The sequence below is a fragment of the Falco naumanni genome, chromosome 4 (assembly GCF_017639655.2).
Source record: "Falco naumanni isolate bFalNau1 chromosome 4, bFalNau1.pat, whole genome shotgun sequence".
Classification (NCBI taxonomy): domain Eukaryota; kingdom Metazoa; phylum Chordata; class Aves; order Falconiformes; family Falconidae; genus Falco; species Falco naumanni.
The window spans coordinates 37,067,053-37,087,842 of NC_054057.1; the positions used below are offsets into that span (position 1 = coordinate 37,067,053).

The 20,790-nt window shown below is 42.9% G+C and overlaps 1 protein-coding gene across 3 annotated transcripts; it reads left to right on the top strand.

Annotated features, from left to right (window-relative positions):
* Positions 1 to 4,609: 4,609 nt before the first annotated feature.
* On the top strand, positions 4,610 to 20,382 carry FAM133B (family with sequence similarity 133 member B). 3 transcript variants are annotated; one of them, XM_040592486.1, is made up of 12 exons: positions 4,610 to 4,780; positions 8,605 to 8,702; positions 9,388 to 9,466; positions 11,541 to 11,615; positions 11,790 to 11,822; positions 12,221 to 12,289; positions 12,872 to 12,967; positions 14,078 to 14,125; positions 15,874 to 15,969; positions 16,759 to 16,807; positions 16,962 to 17,025; positions 18,301 to 20,382. In XM_040592486.1, exons 1-12 carry the CDS (start codon positions 4,757 to 4,759, stop codon positions 18,422 to 18,424), a joined length of 855 nt encoding a protein of 284 aa, XP_040448420.1. In that variant the 5' UTR covers positions 4,610 to 4,756; the 3' UTR covers positions 18,425 to 20,382. The 3 variants fall into 3 exon arrangements, with proteins under 3 accessions (XP_040448420.1, XP_040448421.1, XP_040448422.1); XM_040592487.1 differs by lacking the exon at positions 16,962 to 17,025 and having other exon boundaries at positions 4,611 to 4,780; positions 16,759 to 16,803; XM_040592488.1 differs by lacking the exons at positions 16,759 to 16,807; positions 16,962 to 17,025 and having other exon boundaries at positions 4,611 to 4,780.
* The last annotated feature ends 408 nt before the right edge of the window (positions 20,383 to 20,790 follow it).

Sequence of the window (20,790 nt, forward strand, 5' to 3'; positions counted from 1 at the left end):
CTTTCAGTCTCCTGTCACACAGAAGTCCTTTCTCTAAGTATTTTCATCCATTTTTAGAAATCTGATTTAGCTGGCTAAATTGCCTGGCTGGACTCCCAAGCCTCCTTCGCAGCCAGGAAAAAAAAGCTAATGGGAGTCTAATTAAAATACTCAAGTGCCTAGCAGAGACTCCCTTGCCACTGCCTGCAGAGGGAGGGAGGGACCCCACACCCCTGCCTTCCCGCAACAGCAAGTCTTCATATTTCCAGGCACCAGGCACCGGCTCCAAGCCTCGCAGCACAAAGCATTGGGTGAATAATCCTGGTTCAGATTTGGTCAAAACATTTCTGAAGAGTACCTCTGTCCTGGCAGACTTGCCACAGCTTAGGTGTTGCCTAGACTTCTGCAGCTGAGCTGAAGCCCCCGGACAACGGCAGCTCTACCACCATGTCACAGACAGACAGACAGACAGACAGACAGACAGCCATGCTCCCACCCCAAGGGCTGCAGCAGTGCTGGGCACGGTTTACACGGGTGCAGCGTGATGGCACTGGTCACCTAGAACTGGATTGTGTGGCTGTACGCCAAAAGGGCCCAAATCTGTTCAGGGTGAGGACATCACCACACTTCACAGAAGGGGTATCGTTACATATTAGTAATACTCCTAATCTTATTTTGTGTCTATTTTAATGCAGTTTGTTTCTTCTGTCTTCAATGTACTTCTCCAGCATCACAGGCAGCCCAACGAGAACTTCCGCCTGAGGTGCTTCCAAAGTAGCCATCCTCATTTTAGTATACACCAACTATTTTCTGAGGGATTAAAGTTTTCCCTTCCCTTATGCACTATCTTGCAATTTCCAACAGTAAATTTTATTTGCAATTGAGCAAATGTTACTTGCAGTTCCGGTGTAGTCACCTTCTTAGTTTTCTTGTAGCTCCTCACAGACTGCTCTTGGTTTTACTGAGTAATTTGGGATCACAAATTCCCACAGGTTCACCAATTTTCCAGCTATTCCCAAATACAATAAACACAGCAGTGCTACTTCAGAAGCAAAACTCGTTTTTACTTTGTATGATGAATGTATTGACATGCGATTATTTTTCTTCATTTTTACAAAGCTGTGACTAATATGCAGTAACTTTTAATGGTAACACTTTAAGGAAAGGACATTTGAAATTTGGAGTTAGTAGATCCTGGTAACTCCCAGGCTTCCCCTAGCATTTTCATTAACCTTGTCAATATTACAATCTTCTTTATTTTGCAGTGCAGAGAGCTAACAAGCACTTTTGTTTCCCCTTTGTTTTTTTTTCAAATACAGCCCCATTTCATTGAATTCTATGCCAGGACAGGCTGCTATTTCATAATACCTTGGTCTATGCATCTACTGAAGGAAAAAGGAAAAGGAAACACTGCAGTTCCACCTGTAGCTGACCACTAGACAGATCAAGAGAACAAAAAACCCTCATAGTGAAATTTTGTCCTGTCCTGGGACGTTTATTCCAGGTGGGTGCCCCCGGCCCTGCACCCCAGGATACAGGTGTACACATATGTTTTATTTCTCCCCTCAGTTACACTCCACTCCCCCAGCTCCCCCTCGCCAAGGCCAGCCCAGCGTTACCTTCCTGCTGGCAGGCCAGGGCATGGCCACTGATGGGAGCCTGCCCGCTGTGCCACTGGCCCTTCACTGCCACCGTCATAACAACACTCATCCTGCCAGGGCCACCGCCAGCTCCCCACCATTGCCACCACCCCAACCGATGCCCTGCATTAAAGCTCCTCCACTTTCACAGAATCACGGAACCACAGAATGGTTGGGGTTGGAAGGGACCTCTGGATATCATCTAGTTCCACCTCCTGCTAAAGCAGGTTCACCTACAGCAGGTTGCACAGGATCATGTCCAGGTGGGTTTCAGATGCCTCCAGAGGAGACTCCACGGCCTCTCCAGGCCACCTGTTCCCGTGCCCTGTCACACTCAAAGTAAAGAGCTGTTCCTCATATTCAGATGGAAATTCCTGTGCTGCAGTTTGGGCCTGTTGCCCCTTGTCCTGTCGCTGGGCACCGCTAAACAGAGCCCGGCCCCAGCCTCTTGACACCCACCCTTAAGATATTTGTAGACACTGATAAGATCCCCTCTCAGCCTTCTCCAGGCTAAACAGGCCCAGCTCTCTCAGCCTTCCCTCATAAGGGAGATTCTCCAATCCCTCAATCCTCTCCATAGCCCTCCGCTGGACCCCCTCCAGCAGTTCCCTGTCCCTCTTGAACTGGGCAGCCCAGCACTGGCCCCAGCACTCCAGGTGCTGCCTCACCAGGGCAGAGCACAGGGGCAGGATCACCTCCCTCGACGTGGTGGCCACACTCCTCCCAATGCACCCCAGGATCCCACTGGCCTTCTTGGCCCCAAGGGCACCCTGCTGGCTCATGGGCACCTTGCTGTCCACCAGAACTGCCAGGTCCTTCACAGAGCTGCTTTCCAGCAGGCCACCCCCCAGCCTGTACTGGTGCATGGGGTTATTCCTTCCCAGGTGTTGGACCTTACACTTGCCTTTGTTGATCTTCATTAGGTTCATCTCCACCCAACTCTCCAGCCTGTCTAGGTCCTGCTGAATGGCAGGGCAGCCTTCTGGTGCAGCAGCACACTCTGTCCCCTCATCCAGGTCATTGATGAATAAGTTGGACAAGACTGGACCCAGCACCGACCCCTGGGGAACACCACTAGCTACAGGCCTCCAGCCAGGCTCTGGGCCACTGATCACAACCCTTTGGGCTCTGCCATTCAGCCAGTTCTCAATCCACCTCATTGTCCACATGTCTAACCCACACTGCCTGCACTTGCCTATGAGCATGCTATAGGGGACAGTGTCGAAAGCCTTGCTGAAGTCAAGGTAGACAACATCCACCGCTCTCCCCTTGTCTACCCAGCCAGTCGTTCTATCACAGAAGGCTTTCAGATTGGTCAAGCATGATTTCCCCTTGGCGAATCCATGGTGACTGCTCCTGATAACCTTCTTCTCCTCCACGTGCTTAGAGGTGATGTCCAGGATGAGCTGCTCCATCAGCTTTCCAGGGATGGAGGTGAGGCTGACTGGCCTGTAGTTTCCTGGCTCCTCCTTCTTGCCCTTTTTGAAGGCTGGAGTGACACTGGCTTTCCTCTAGCCCTCAGGCCCCTCTTGTGTTCTCACGACCTTTCAGTGATGGAGAGTGGCTTAGTAATAACATCTGTTAGCTCCCTTAGCACTTGGCGGTGCATCCCATCAGGGCCCATGGATTTGTGGGTGTCAAGTTTGCCTAAATGATCTATAACTCCATCCTACCTAACCAAGGGAAAGTCCTCCCTTCTCCAGTGCTTGTGAGTACAAGTCCAGCAGCACACCTCACCTCGTTGGCTCCTACACCACATATGTCAAAGAGTTGTCATCAGTGCTCTGCAGAAACCTCCTGGACTATGTGTGCCTAGCCACGTTGTCTTTCCAGCAGATATCAAGGTGTTTGGAGTCCCCCATGAGAACCAGGGCCTGTGATCGTAAGGCTACTTCCAGCTGTCTGTAAGAAGCCTCATCGACTTCTCTCCCTCACCGGGTGGCCTGTAGCAAACACTTACAACAGCGTCACCCATGTTGGCCTGCCCCTTAGTCCTTTACCCATACGCTCTTGACTCATTCTTCGTCCACGCCCAGGGACAGCTCAGTACATTCCAGCGTCTTTCTCACATAAAACCCAACTCCACCGCCTCTCCTTGCTGGCCTGTCTTACCTAAAAAGTACACGGCCATCCATGACAGTGTTCCAGTTGGGCAGGCTATCCCACCGTGTCTCTGTAGCTGCACTAGGACCACAGCCCAGCGACCACACACGGAGCTCCGGTTCTCCCCGTTCGTTCCCCGTGCTGCGCGTGCGGTGTACGGGCACTGCAGAGGGAATCGAGCGTGTGGCTGTCCCCGGAGGGGTGCAGGAGGATCCACCACAGCCACACACCCCTCCGGGGACAGCTGGCTTTCTGGTACTCATCTTGGGAGGCAGCTAAGGAACATACACCGCTGCTCTGGCTGGCTGGCGTATCCCCCAGCTGGATGCGATGGCGTGAGCAGTGTCACTCTGCACACACACACACCCCCACCCCCCCGAGCCCACCGGTGTGAGGCCTGCCTGGCCAAGCCGGCTGGCCGCTGCCTCCCCTGGGCAGGTGGCGCCCACCCCTCCCCAACAGGCCATAGAAGCCAAACCCTCACACCGGCACCAGCCGCGAAGGCCGCAGTTGATGCGCATTGCACACCTGCTGCTGGCTGCGCCCTTTCCTCGCACTGGGAAAAGGGAATTAAAAACAACCTGGGCACCCACGTCTGCCACTCGTACCCCCAGGGCGTGATCGTCTCCTGCGGCTCTGCCCGGTGCTGGCTTGTTCTGTCATTCGCGCCCCCGTGACAGAGCAGGAGCGGCCGGGCGGTGGCACTTCCGCGGCAGCACCTGTCACCGGCCCCCGCCCCCCCCGCGCCGCCCCCCTCCCCACTGCGCCCCCCCCCCCCCCCCCCGCCGCCGGGCTGAGGGGCGGGGCGCGGCTGAGGCGGGGCGCTAACGGCCACAGCCCTCCGGCAGCGAGGGCCCGCGGTGGCGGCGCGGTCCCGCCAGGCGGCGCTGCGTGGCCGCCGCCATCGCTGCTCCCCGCAGCTCGGCGGCTGCTCGGGGCCGAGGCGGCTGCGGCGCGGCTTCCCGGGCGCGGGGAGAAGGCCTCGGGCTGGGCCGAGGCGACGGCGGGCGGCGGCGCAGGGTCTCGGCGGCGCCATGGGGAAGCGGGACAACCGGGTGGTGAGTAGCACGGGCGGTCCGGTGGGGAGGTGGCGGCGGGGCCCGGGCCGGCGCGGCGGCCGCCCCCGGGATCCGCCGCGGCGGCGGCAGCAGCAGCTTCGGGCGGGCCCCGTTGGGGAAGCCGCGGGGAGCGGGGCGCTGCCTGAGCGCGGGCAGCCGCGGCGGCCTAGGCGGGCCCGTCCGGCCGCTGCCGTGCCCCGGGCGCGGGGGCGGAAGGGCCGCCGCCCCGCAGCCGCGGGGAAGAGGGGCCCCGTTCGGGCGGGCCTGCGCCTCGGCGGGCGAGAGGCACTCGCGGGCTGGGTACGCGGCGGCGGGGCCGGGGGGCCCCGTGCCGCCAGACAACAAAGGCGGGCCCGGGCCCTGCCGGGCCGCCCGGCCGCGGTGGGCGCCGCGGGGAGCGGGGCCTGGGCCGCCCGGGTCGCTGCGGGCCGGGCCGTCCCTCAGCGCGGGCGGGCGAGTCCCCGCCGCCCCCGGGCCGCGCCGCGCCGCCTTGTCAGAGCCGGCGGCGGTCGTGGCCGGTGCCCGCTTTGTGATCTGCTGCGTGAAGGTGATCAAGATGCTGGCCGGGTCCTTACAAAACTACGGTGTTCCCCGTGGGAGCTGCAGCATTCCCTGAAGTAGCTCCGCTCCTCGCGAAGCCGGATTTCCTTAAACTTGGCGTTCCGCGGTACCGGAGCGGTTTGAAATGTGCGAACCCTCGGAGCCAGCCGCCGGGCGGCCGCAAATGTGCTCCTACACACCCGGCGGCAGGACCTCACTTTATACTGCTACCGCGTTCATCCCTCTTCGTGTTTTTCTTGAAAACTTTTTAATAGCAATTAGCCATTCACCTTATGCTCATAACTCCTTTAGGCACTGTAAATTTACAATTAATGAGCTTTACGAGTAAAACCAAGTCACAGTGTTCCCTACCCACACACCCCCACCTCCCACCCCCCCTTGTCTCTGGTATGTGCTAGGAGTTCATACTCGGATCCATTCAGGGAAATATCTTTGCTTACCTTGGTGGAATAATACGAAATAGACATGGTGGACATAGTTTGTATATGTGTATTTGTATAATGTATAAAGGCCTTTGATTACTTTATTGAGGCATCAAAATAAGTGTACTGAGAAAGTGTGGACAGTGTTAGACTGCAAGACCTGGCCTGTGCTCAAAATGTGTTGCCCTCCCATAATGTTTTTGGGTCTATTTGGGTGTCTTATATTCTTTCAATGAGACAGTTGGGATGCACCTACCAATGCCAGCAAATCTTTACATTCTTACATAACGTTCATTATGCTATGACAGCTGCTGGCACAGACAAGTTATAATATAGGAAGGACCCTTCACCTCTGTTCTATGATCGTAAAGCTTCCTACCTGTTGCTTCTTTCCCATGACCCTTTTTAAATACACCATCGTTTTGACAGTTTGGATATGGAAAATAAATTTAGGTTTTTCATATCTGCAGGATACTTGCAAGGCAGTAATAGCTTGTATTGCTTGCCCGAAGAACCCTAGCTGACTGGAGCCTTATGCTTTTCATAAGCATGAAAGCTATACAACAGATACCTTTTAATAACTGCTTGAGCAAACTGCCAAAAAAAGAAAATGAATGTGCAGACAAGCACTTTCTTTACTGAGGGTGCATTTCTGTGCTCTCTCTGGCGAGTGAGGTGCAGTTTGGCAAAGTAGCCTAAATACTTCTAAGAAATGTTTATTGATAAAGTAATTCTTCATAAATAAACCTGTTTGAAATTGCAAGAACGTCTTTTAAGACATCAGTTTCCTAATTGTGGTATATATTTCCTAATCGTGGTATATAGAGCAGTATTCGGTCATTATGCACTTGCTTCTAGAAAGTTAAAGAAGGCCACTTGAATGGAGGAAGCTTCCTAGCTGCTTATCTGGGATCAGTTTGGGGAAGTAGAAAAACAACACTTGACAGTTCTAGCCTCTTCTGCAGGTAGTGAGTTTTGTTTGGAGGTGGTAAGGTGTTTGTTTCGGGTTAGCTCAGGTAAGAAGGTAGCTAATTTCTATTAAATTTTAACGTTGGGTATAATAATTATGTAAGAAGATAGACCTTTCAGATATAAATTGTTGAATGGTAACCGGAAAGACTTGACTTGCTTTGCTCTCTGGAGTAAGCCAAGTGATTAAGCACGTTGCTGTTGTTTTCTATAGTGGATCTAGTACATTGAAATTACCTTTGTTCAGTGAAAACAGTGTTCAGATACTCTCTTCCAGCATTGCTAAAGGAGCTCATTTTCTACTTGAAGATGAATTCAAATGCAAATACTTATTTGTCATATAATGAAATGCTAGAGTTAATAATGTGAATACTTATCTCTAAGTGCTGTAACTATTTGAGTGCATACATCCACCAGGCTACAAAAGAAGGTGCCAAGCTGAGGTTCAACTAGTTTAAATTGGCATACCTCAGCATTTACCTGCCCATGTTAGTTAGTCCCTTTTTGTGTGAAGTAAAGGAACACAGCAAAGCCCCAAGAAATGGCAGCAGACCGCAAAGTTAAGAGTTGCAAAGTCAACCTGAGTCAAAAAATGGTCCACTTGAAAGACCCCTCAGATTGCTTCAGTGTGGTCTAGCTGATGGACCATGAGCCAAACTCCGTGTGGAGACTGTTTCCCTCCGGCCTGCTGCCCCATTCCAGGCAGAGCCTAGAGTCTCTTTTCCAGGACCAAATGTGGTCCCAAGAGCTGCAGGCCATCAGCCTGCTCACAGTCCAGTCCAGAAACTCAGTGTTGCAGTGTCCACTGCTTCTGCAGTAGGGGGAACAAGAGAGGAGGCGGCAGCCGCGGTTTTTGACAGCTTTCACAAATGTTCACTTGCTGTGCGTGGTGGTTTCCAAATGCTTACTTTATGGCCTGATAAAAAGCAGTGCCGGCATGTAAGAGCTACTGTGCGTATGGTCAAATCTTTATTTTGAATCTACAAAACGTTGTACTTCAAAAAAAAAAAAAAAAAATCTTGAGCTGGTCAACTAAAGCTAATCATTGACTGTTGGGTCAGTGTTCTTACTGTGGACAGTAAGAACAGCATGTGTTATGTTTTGCAAAAGTAAATTGTGACATGTTGAGAGGATGTAGTGGTAGAAGCCCTTGAGATAAGGGGGTACATGTACATTCCTTTTGCATAAGTAAAATATTGGTATAAAAATAATAATTGTTTGCTAGTTAAGAGTTTTTTCATTAATTGCTGAGGTGGGTTATGGTTTCTAAGTTTTAAATTAATCTTTTGTAAACTGTTAGATTTTTAGGGTGAATGTGAAGAGGCTGCATGGGTTTGAAAAATGGAATACCTCATAAGATATTTTAAAAAAAAAATAAAATTTCCCCCTCCTTAAAATAGCCCTAAATCACAGAATTTTCACACATGCATGACTGTAGCACAGCATCGCCACTTGCTTGTTTTGGTGTTACAGCAAGAAACTTTATGCAGAATTCGTTGAATCTACTGTCATGAATTTGAGCAGAATTTTAAAGGCATAGTAGGATCACTTGTCCCAGAGAGAATATTTCAGCAGTTGTGATACTGTACTCGGTTTGCAAAATCATTGCTCAGGGAGGGGAATTACTGTAAGCAACATAGTCTCTTTGTGGATGAGTTCTTTCTGCCAGTCTCTAACTGAAAGCACATACCTGAGTCTTTCTGCCAGACAGAATCAACTTGGTTTAGTTAAATATTTTATATCTTTAGAAACAAGTCAGAATTATTTTTCAACAAGCGAGAAGAAGTTCCTATGAAGAACAAAAAGGACAGATTTTGATATCACAGCGCAGCTAGTGAATTTTATATTTCTTTTTGTTATTTCATATTCAAGGCGTATATGAATCCCATAGCTATGGCCAGAGCGCGAGGTCCTGCCCAAAACTCAGGACCAACGATACAGGACTACTTGAACAGGCCAAGACCAACATGGTAAGTGGCAACAGTTGTCTGTCTGTCCTTCTGACCTTTTGAGAGAAAGATTTGGTCCCTCTTACTAAGATGACAATGGTACCTACCTCCTCCCCAGTAATACATCTTGAAAGATGCCTTGTCTTTGGCCAGGGTGTTCTTTTTCAAATATGTATTTAATCTCCTCTTTTAAAAACAATAGTATTTCATTTTGAATTGCATATTTCTTGTTTGTCTTTAAATGTTTTGGCAACAGTTTCTCAGAAGAGGAAAACATCAGTCATTTTACCTCTTTCACAAATCCTACTACCTAAAGCCTGCAGATATCTATAATTTTTAAACAAAGTAATCTCTAGCAAAAGCTTTTGCTGGTATATTCACAGAACACAGTTTACCCAACAAAATCATCGCTTTGAGATTATCAACAACTTACTTTACATTCAGTCCATTTTGCCTCCTCTCATTAGACATTAGAGAACAGTTCACCTAATTACAAAGTTAGGTTTAGATCTTTCAGAGGGATTTAATTACCATACTTAAGTTATTACGGTTAGGTTACAATATGCATAACATCTAAGATGCTTTCATTCTTCTTTCTGTTGGAAGTTCAGCCAAAGTTAAACTTGAAAAAAAACTACAAAAAGTTAGATGCCAAAGAAGGTATTTTTAATTGTGAAAATTGTGATCTATCATCCTTTTTATGTAGGGAAGAAGTGAAAGAACAACTAGAAAAGAAAAAGAAAGGATCCAGGGCTTTGGCTGAGTTTGAAGAAAAGATGAACGAGGTTGGTAATGTTATTAGTATGTTAGTACTCGATTCTTCATATCTTACATACTACTTTTCTTCCATTATCTTTAACAGCACCAAGTAGCCATTACATTTCACTTCACTCAAGCTTTCAATGAGTAAATATTTTGTCTCATTTGTATCAGAAGTTAAGGTTACCACTTAACCAGTGAAGAGCTATTCTCAGTTAAGAGAAACACTATATAAAAAGTTTCGACAACTGCTGCTGAATAGAACTTTTTAAGTTTTCAAAAATGTAAATACAGTTTACAAATGCATGTGTTTATATTAATAAATGAAACTCATGCACTTTCCAGTATGATAAACTGAAGTCTGTTGGGCTAATCTTCTCTTGTTTAAGGTCATGTGATCCGAATATATTTTAAAAACGTGTATTAGTGGAAATGTGTCTTTGGCAAGAAACGTACACATAATATTAATATGGGAGAAGGCACAAAGAATGGCCTTCAATACACAGATAAGACTATAAAGCACTTTCTCTCTCATCCTAAGATGATTAATTCCATGCTGGTTCCCTGCTATAAATGCAACCGTTCTGATGCTTGTGTTCAGTACCTACTGGAGATCAGCACAGTGTAAAAGTTTCACGTGTAAGTCCTGTTATGTATGTAGGAAGAAATTAGTATACAATGAATTAAACTGTTCCTGTTCCTTTTTGGATTCTGGTATCTTGAGCTAAGCTTCAAGCTGTAGTCTCCGTCACTGTGTGTGAGTTTCTAGTTGAAGTAGATTATGCTCCTGCTCTGTTACTGGAAGGGTATAGTACCCGTAGTACTCCTGCTACTACCTTTTTGCCTAAGAAATTATACTGGTATTTGGAGGGTCATGGTGTGCTATTCTGAGAGGACTGGTTGTTCTGTGCTCTGCCAATTTTCGCTTGGTGAGTTTGATTTAGTATTTTATTCCTTTCCTGCTTTTATCTTTGCTTTATTATGAAATAATTGAAACTGGCATAGATAGAAGATAACAGCCTTTCAGTATGGCAGAAAGGTAGGAGGGGGTGCAGCAAATAGTGAAGTGGCCACGAGTTCTTCCTGAAGCTCTGAAGGATAGATCTCTGAAAGCTGAAAAGATTACAAGTCTCTGAATGAGTTGCGCTCTCTCCTGTTTTACTGACAGATAATTTAAAGAGAGCACCTGCCTAATAAAGCACAGGCTGTTGTTACAGACCCCTCGGGTAGCTCTGGGTAGCTGGTATATCGAAGTACGCGACCCACCGCAGTATTGCGTAGATGGACCATGGAAGCACATGACACACAGCAGTGTATCTGGGCTCAGCAGCACTGGTCAGCTAATTCACCGTATGCTGACTTGGGTTTCTGTGTATCATACTGCATTGCACAGGTATAATCTTGTTTAATTCCCAATTTTTTTCTGTCCCTTCAGCACAATATGTGGATTATTGTTGCTTTGCCAATACAATACCAATGTGGCTTCATTGTGAAGAAAGGGAGGATCGGAATAGTAGTAATGAAGAAGGGAGCATGTGGTGTGTCTGACAGGAAGCAGGAATAGCACAGATTGGAGCTAGCCGCCTTTCAGTCTGATGGGGGCAGGTTGGATATTTCCAAGCTCTTGAAGAGGGGATTTTAGGTAGACATAAAGACCTTGTGAGGAATTGAAAAGGAGGAATGAGAGGAGACTTCTATGTGTGCAGTGTGTTTGGCCTAACAAAAGTAAGAGTGTTTCTATGAAGTTTTTCTGGTAGGGTACCCTGGCCTTCTGAAGTGCTGCAGCAAGAACACTGTGATACAAAAGTAAAAATACCGTAATTAACACCCTCGAAGATAAATTCCACAGTCCTAAATCCAAAAAACTTGAACATTAAGGTGTGAACTAACATGGTATTTTTGATGAATATTATTCTTCTGTAAAATCAAATGCATTATAGCCTTGGTTAACATTAGATGTTGTTTATTTTCTGTGGGTTTTGTGAAGGCTATAATACCAGGTAGAGGACAAGATTTCGAAAAAGGCCTCTTAAAAAGAGCTATTTGGAAATAACACTTGTGTCACTCTTTCTGTTTGGTTTTTTGTTGTTTTTTTTTCAGAATTGGAGGAAGGAACTGGAAAAACACAGGGAGAAATTACTGGGTGGAAACGAGAGTTCCTCCAAAAAGAAAGAGGTACGTTATTTTTCAGTTTCCTACAGCCTGTGTTCAGAACTGCATTTATCATCGATGCTGCCAGTACAGAATTTCATAAATACATTTTAAAAGCCATCATCAAAGTACATAAACCTAAATACACAGCAGAAGAACATCATGCCAAAGTAACATTTGTTTTATTCTATTTTTAAGAAAAAGAAAAAGGAAAAGAAGAAATCTAATAGGGTGAGCAAAATTTTCAGTTTTCTGAGCTTTTTTTTGCTTTGGGTTTGTTCCTATTTGTCATTCAAGTTCTCTTGGAAAGAGAGAGTATAACTAATTTTAATTTAGCTGTTAAAATAACTTATTTGAGAGGGGTGGCGTACATTCTGTACAAGCAGAATTTTACTTCTGCTTAAAGGGAGGAAAGGAGCTTTAAATAGATATCGTTAAAAATGTTAGAAGTTACTTTTTACAGTTTTAATAAATAAAATCTGCAAGACGAGCTGCTTGGAAGTAAAATTTTGTTGATAATACCTTGCAAATGAATAAACTTTAAAGGTAGGGTTTGGAGGGACTTTAGAATATTTGCCAGACAAAATGCTGCATCTCACAAGCTTCACTTTTTGTTGTGTTTGGTCAAGTTGTCTTCATCTTCCTCTTCTTCATCAAGCTCTGATTCTTCCAGCAGTTCATCTGATTCAGAAGATGAGGTAAGAACTAATAGAATCTAATATGTTTTGTTAATGAGGCTTATTAACAGAGATTTTGGTAATATATTTTAGAATATTGTTTGAGGGCTTGGATCGCATAAAACTATTTTTTATGCATTTGATACATATAAAGTTGTGAATTTTAGACATGTATCTCTTCAAGAATTTCTTTGAGGACTATAAATTTTTGGTGCCTGGCTTGTAAACTGGATCAATTTCTGTTTTAACATTGAATTGTATATTTTCTCAATAGAATCCCCCATCTAATCATAAAAATGCAAAAATATCATTTTTACTTTTTAGCAAAAATCTTTATTACAGATAATCAGATTCTACAGCACACATCTAAATAATAAACAGAACCTAGAGAACCTGGATTTTTCACCATTATTTCAATGCAGGGGAGTTATGAAAGTCTTCCTCTTAAGAGAGTCTGACTGTAGTGTACTTTATTCCTTCAAGAGAACATGCTAACATGTAGGAATTTGGTGTTCCCTATTCTTTACATTTAATGTAAGTCTTTAATTCTAGTGAGAATAAATTCTTTTTTTCTTTTTTTTTTCCTACAATATTTGTGGATAGGATAAAAAGCAAGGGAAGAAAAGAAGGAAAAAGAAGTACCGCTCCTCACGGAAATCTTCGGCAAGCTCAACTTCTGCATCTGAGTCGGATAGCAAGGTAAATATGCAGATGTGTTACCCTTGGCAAGTTTTGTTGATCTGTGTTATAAAGACATACACACTTCTGATTTTCACTTACCTGGGTGGGGTTTTTTATCTTCCAAATTTTAAACCATGCATTCTGTAGCTGAGCTGCACTTGTATCTTCCAGATGCAGTCAGGAATCTACCTCCACTGGTCACAATGCCTGGCAGAAATAATTTGATCTTAGAAAAAGAACATGCTTTATTCCAACAACTTTTAGCTATTTTTCTGAGTTCAGACATAGGCAGCTTTTGTGCTGCTCAAATGTTTAGTTTTACTACTACGTTAGCACTTAATGTTCTGTGAAATTCTTGTGAATATGCTATTTAATTGAACACCGTCTGTGAAAATACAGCTATTACAGGCTATCAGTGGCCAAAATATTGCCTTTCCAAGTATCTGTGGACTGTGGATATACGGGCTTACTCAATGAATAAAAAAGCAGAGAAGATACATGAGGCAATTTGTTCTCATATGTTAGCATTGTTCTGTGTTACACTGGATGGTAATTGTACTTCTTGCCTAAATATTAATAATATAGCAAGTTGTTAGGATTTTATGTGTAGACTTTATCACAGGCTTTCACTGGAATACCTAATTCAGTGTGGTATAAACGTAAGGAATTTGTGCTAATGGAACTTTTAAAACTTTTGCTACATAAAGGGACACAGATCTATTACTGCTGAAATTGGAAGACGGAAAACTCCACGGAAGTATCTTCCTAATTCCTGCCTGCTCAGCAGAGATGGGCTTAGAGAGAGAATAAGAACTCCAGACTGTTATATGTTAGACATACGTTTATGTGGTTATAGTAGCGATAGCTGGTACCCTTTCCAGAGGCTCTTTACATGTACTGCAAGGACTTTGTTACCTGTTTCCATAAAGACCTTTTTACGCTGCTGGTTCAAGAAATTAGTAGCTGCATCAAAACTATGACTTTTTTCCTGTTAACTGCAAGGTAGAAAGAAAAACTCTGAAGAACGACCTTCAGTAGACTGAAAAAGGCAATGGGTCAAACAGCTTTTGGGATTTCAGTCTTTTTCCTGAAATAGTTTCGTCATGGTTTGTTTTCCTTTCTATTTAGGACAGCACAAAAAAGAAAAGGTCAAAAGAAGATTATGAAAAAGAGAAGGTATTTTTACTCTTTAAATACTTGCATGAGAACTGCATTTTACATATGTACATTGAAGCATTCAATAGTAAAGATTTTTTTAAAAAAGTGCACCTATGGAAATTTTCTGTCCAAAGCTACACAGTCAGAAGGTATTCAGTACCCCAGTTTGACTTAGACTATTAGTTGGGATCAGCTCCTGTTTTAGTAATTCTTGTTAGTGGAAACTGCTGGATCTGTTCATATTATGAAGGTAAATGAAAAAACTATCTGATCTGCTGTAAGTAGATCAGCTGCATTTCATTATTTTGGGTTTTATCATGAGCAGTCACATTGAGCTAAAAATACGTGTGGTGATATTTCAGTGGCATGCCTGGTAGGATACTGGCTGGTTGCTGTAAATTAAGGAATGTTGAGCAGAGGATATATTTATCTAAATGTAGTCATAATTGCAAATATTGTACTTATGACAGCTTTGAAAAATTGCAGAGAAAAATGTATATTAGCTTAAGAAAAAATTATCTTATTCTATCTTTGAGCATGAAAACCCTCTCTCCTTTCTGCTGCCACCTCACCATTTTGTCCACACATCTGAGGACTTCCTTCTGTTTAATGCACATAATCTTGTTGACCTAAGTTAGTTTACACGTAGGGTAGAAATAACAATGCTTTCAGAGTCCTCCCTAGTCTTTCTCTCCAGTTACCTCTCTTATCACATTGGCCTCTACCATCCCAGTCAACAGTATTGACTTTGATGTACAAATTCTCCGTTGTGTAAGGCGAATGTGTCAATACATTTATTCCATCACCACCCTCTGTGCTGTTGCTTCCATTTCACAGAGTTTCCATTTCCCATCAACTCCTTTTAACTTCTAGGTAGCTTTGATTCAAAGACCAAGTGTCTACCAGAACCCCTTACTGTAATGCTGCTTTCACACATCCTCTGAAAGCAAAGGGCCTTTGGGGACTAGAGGTCTTCTACCTGAAGATCCCCCATTCCTCAAATGTGTTGCATCATGTCTGCTTTTCCTGAGTACTTTTGGGAAAGGATTGTGGTACCTACAATAGACTAAATAGCACAACTGAGATGTGTGATCGTACCTTGCAAAAAGTTGATTAGCAAGAAATTGTTTTCAGTTTCTGGCCTTAGAAACCGAATGGAAGAAACTAGCTTCAGTCTTAGGAACACCTTGCCTGGTCCAGAGGAAAGGTGGGGGAGTTGAAAAGTAGCTCATCAGAGCAGTCATGCAGCATCAAGATTGTAAAAATAAAGTCTGTCCTTTCAATGTACCGAGATTATAAAGTGTTGAAGTGCAGCTGGCAGGGACAGCTTTTCCCAATGGGAGACAGATATAGAGGGAGCTTTTTCTTTTAATCAACAAAGCAAGAGTCTGAAACCGCAACATTTGTATGTGCGTTTTGAGACATCTTCATTTACTCAGTATCTGGAAGTGGTAAAACATTTTATTTTCAAACGTTTACTCCTTCATGTGTTATTCTTTAAAATAAGAGACTATACTGTAGTAGTATTGCTCTTGCTTATAGAAGGCTGCTGTATCTTGGTAACAAGAGAAAGGAATATACAGAAAAAGGATTATTTCCACTAAAAGCATTTTAACAGTTGGTAGGGTAATTTGTCAACAATATTGTCAACAATATTTAACAATATTTCACAACTTAGAAATAATATTTCAATTTTAAGTTTTAAGCAGAAGTTCTACAAAATTTGAAAGGCCTGACTTAACTCACCAATACATTACTTTGTGTAGGAAGGCAAAAGTCACCACAGGAAAAGGAAGAAAGCCGATCGCGGTGATGGACCTTTATCATCAGACTCCTTATCAGAATCAGATCAGACAGAGGAGGTCAGTATGAAACCTCAGTTTCAGATGTGATAATGCTTTAGCTTACTGATTCGCATGAGTGAATGAACAAACCAGCTTAGATTTAATCTGTTGTTGAAACTGTTCTGCTCTGTGCAGTTGAATTCAAGAGCAGCACATTCAAAGTTGTTTGTGGTTTTTTATCTTTTAATAAAAAATTTTACTAGAATTTTTAGTACAATTCCTATTACTTATAAGTAAATTAGAATTAACTTTCTTGAAAACTTTCAACTTTTAATGGATATTTTAGAGCTCAATGAAATGAGGTTTAAGTGATTGGTGTGGTGTCCTTCACAAGAAATCTGCCAATCTATTCAAAATCATAAGAGAGAAATGAAGATGTCTAAAATGTTTTGGCTCCCTTTTCTAGTGAATTAGAAAATTTTGAACATAATAACCTTACTCTCACCCTTGTGTATATCTACTTTGAGGATTTGTATTCTTGTAGGATTACAGCATTTGGGAAGGTTCCAATGTGGTTTTTTTTCATTAAGAATTTTTGTGACATTATTGGCTTAGTAATTTTACCTTTATATCTCTGCTGTGTCTTGTTCTGCTGTGTATTAAAAGCGGAGTGTGTTTCCCAAATCATATGTGTATAGGGTAATGTGTATTCTAGAACATAGCACAGAACAGATAACCAGTGTTTCTTCAGTATGTTTTACCACTGTTGTGCCATCATTAATTTATATGCAACAAAACCTCAAACTTTTATTTAAAACAGCACTTCCAAAGCTGCTTTCCCATTACATTAGACTTAATTCTTTTCAGGTGCAAGTGAAAAAGAAGAAAAACAATGAGGAAAAAGAGAAAACAGCAAGTATCCTTCTTACACATACTGTAGTCTTAGGGTATAAATATTCTGTACTTGATTAGTTTCCAGTTTCACGTTTTTCAGTAATACAGATGTCTTATCACAAAAGTCTACTGTCACATGAATTTAAATTAACAATTTCTCTATTTACCTGCTGAAGTCACTTTTTCAGTTGTTGAATTAAAGGAAGGATTTTTCACAGAGATACGTGATTTGAGATTTGTGTAAGTTTAACGCTTACTGTAGCATATATTTTACTGTATCAACCTACTAGAACTAGTCATCTGTGTGGTATTGGGTAGGGTAGCAGTTTGCCACACAGCCATCAGTGCTGCTTTTTTGTCAGTGTCGTGCATAATTCTTCCATGCTAAGCCCCCTCTACCAGACCGTGAAAAGGGCCTTAGGATGTAATCGCTGCAACATCTACACGAACATAGTTCTTCCCCCAACCAAATAAAAAGCTGTCAACAACCTATTACTTTTCTTAATTTTGTCGATTTGTTTCTGTTGGTAAAAGTGAGAGGAAGGTTCAGCAGTGATGTATATACAACTCAAATTCATGACATACACCTGAGGATCCTCAGTTAGGAATATAGTGATTCTGAGATCCTAAATGTCTGCCAGAGATGTCTGTATCTTTCTATCTCCTGTGTCAGCAGCAGTGCTCCTAATCGGACATCTCAGCTGTCTAGATGAGTTAGCGTGAAGGGAAGGTTTACATTAGTCACCTAAAAATACAAGCATAGGAGTGTCAGTGATAATACACATTGTCCATAGTACTTGTTTGGTTTTTCATAATCATATAAGTTGTTTGCCATGAAATTTCTAGTGATACAAAGCTTTCATACCAGGATTTTTTTTGCTTACATAATGTCACATCTATTTACAAATTCCAGTTCAAATTCTGCTTTCAAAAAGACAGAATTGCATCTCTCAGCTTCTGTATTACAGTGATCAGGTTAATAACTCCAGGACTGAATCCAGTAGGGTTAGTTGAGTGTATTCATATTTACAATTGAGATCTTAATTGTTTTACTTTAAATGATGTGCAAGTGCTGGAGATTCTAGCCGAATGTGGTTGAACTATTTAATTGTGCACAGTAAAAGCAAGCACTTACTTTAGAATCTGTAAACATTCTAGTTACTCCCACATATATAAGTTGTCACTGCTTGTCAAAGCACTTCCTTAGTACTTTCTCAGAAATCTATAAAGCACTGAAAATCATCTAAAAGATTAGAAAATGTAATAGTGATGGTGATAAGGGGTGTGAAATAGCCAGACCATGATGGAGATAAATTGAAGACTGCTTATTAATAGTACAAATTACTGGGTAAAATACACATTTTCTTTTTGTGATCTCTCAATAGGCTTTTACAGAAATCTCTTAGGAAATCTTTGTTAAGATACCCTTTCTGTGCTCTCATTTTGCACTAGCAGAATTTCATAGATGGCAATTTTATTATACAATAGCTTCAATTTAATTTTATTATTTTTTAGGATAAAGCAAAAAAGAGAAAGAAGCACAAGAAACATGGTAAAAAGAAGAAAAAGAAGATTGCTGGTTCAAATTCGGATTCGGAATAATAATAATAAAAAAAGACTATCAACAGAAGTGCAATGACTGAAGGAAACTTAAACTGTGAAATGACAGCAAACTTTACCAAACTGCATGAGTTTTCCTGTGTTCTAGAAATATTCATAATCTTTCAGTAGCCAGCCAGATGCAGCTGTGCTGGGAAAGACCATTGTTATTGCCTGCTGCTTAATACATGAGGTACAACTTTTATAAAATTGCAGTAAGCAGTGTTAGATGTTTGAAACCGTATGAGATGGTAGTCCAGCAGAGATGTAAAATATCGGAAAATAAAAGTTGAACTTTTTAGATAGTAAGAGTAGTCTTTTAAAGCATTAGTAATAGTCTTTATTTGTAAATCTGGACAAAGAAAATCCCAAGTTCATCCTGCAGGTTAATATTATACATAAACTATTACATGCTGGTGTCTGCTAATGGCATTTACAAAATGGGAAATTAATGATAACATTTAAAATGCTGCCTTTGTAGAAATGTTTATGATCTGCCCCATTACCATCTTCATGCTTACGAGAAAGGGAATGCTACAATTTTGGCTGACTGCATAGGGTGCCTTTGCCTTTGATTCTTGCAAATCTGCTATTCTTGATCCACGCAGCATCTCTGATTCTAGGGAAGCCAGAACTATTGTCAGCAGACTTCTGAATAAGCAGTTCTGTGCTTCTAAGCATGTGCTTCTGCATTAAGCAAGAGCAATGACATTTTGCAGTATAACTGACGTTCGAAACCTGAAGATTTTACCTCTGCTTCTTTGAAATAGTGATAGCTCTTTGCTAGTAAATATGCATATTTCATTTAACATAATTTTGGGTTAGTTGAATACTTCTTGCAAACACTGGGAGCTTTCTTTGCATTATCTTTAGAATTGTTTTGCATGATTTGTACCATTTTTAAATTAACGAAATGCAGGTAATCGTTTGTTGTAACCAGTTCTATGAATTATGTTCCACATGCAGAGTTTCATGTATGTACTTAGTTACTCTTATAGTTAAGTTCATTGCTGTGTTTAAGTGCACACTTGCTGAAGATACTTGGCATGTAAAAAGCAGGGTTTTGATACCTTAACAGCTTCATATTGAAGCTGATTTTACTCTAAGCAAGTTCAGTGGCAGACCTGTTACATGATGTGTCCTGTTAGATAACTACTGCCAGAATCTCATTAAAGATACTGTTTAAACAGTTTGTATTTATATTTTTGTACTTGAGGGCTACAGAATGTTGACTAAATCAGAAAGCTGATTTACTTTTAAATTAGTTGCTTTAGAAATTGAAAAAAAGCTTTTGTAAATTAAACGTGCACACAAGAAAACACAAGCAACCATTTGATTTTAGTTTTTACATGAAATTCTCATAGTACCTTCCACTGAAGTACCTATCGCTGGGCTTCCATTTAGTTAAAAACGGCCTGTCCCTCCTCTATGGTCAGCTGTAGATTTTGCTCTTGATCCGCCCCTTTTTTTCGTTGCGCAGGTGCTAACTTAGAACTTAACCTCTGTTGCATACAGATGTTTCTCAAATATTGTATTGCCAAGAATTGCAAGACCTTTAAGACCTTGATCATTAGTCTGCAAACCATAACCAAAAACGAGGGGGAGAAAGGTGATTTCATATTGGCATTCTACAGAGAAATTGACTTCAAGTTCTTGAGAAAATACAACTGTTGAGTCGCAGCAATGTCCCTCTAGACTGTAGTAAGAATATGTTAATCAGGTATTTTATACTGATGGGCTTGATGTTACTGATTCTAGATGCTGTTTTGCCAGTGACGTTGTAAAGACAAGGTGAAGTGAACAGTAGGGGGTTGATTAGGGTTTGTGTTTGATTTTTTTGGGGTGGTTTTCTTTTTGAGTCATGGTGTTGCAGTTTTGGTAAAAGAACTTGTAATGAACCATAGCGTAAATGCTGTGTCCTGTGTGATACCGTATTTGACTTCTACACAGCCACCTGCAACGGAAAGAAATAAAAATGGAAATGAGCCCCAGTCTTCCCCATTCGTAAGCTGGTATGTCATTTTAATTGCCTGAATCTAACGTGTGTGTTCTGGTCAGCTGCGGGCTTCAGGTGCTGCTGCCGTGCCTTGGAAGCGGTGTAGCTGCTCGAGGGGCCGACAGGCCGCGGCAGCTGCCAGCAGAGCTGCTTTAATAGTGACCGTGACACCTCTCCGTTTGCAGTACGTACAGGAACGCGTTGACACTCCTCTCGCGTCCTGCTTTTCCCGGAGGAACAGCCTGGTGGCCGCCCTGCACGGGTGGGCAGCCCGAGCGCGGGACGGTGGTGCGGGATGCGGGTGGCGCCGGGCGACCTGCAGGTGTTGGCGTTACAGCAGCGGCACGGAGCAGGAACGAGCCGTGTGGGAGTAAAAGCGTTGTAAGGTCCTCTGACCGCAGGGGAGCAAA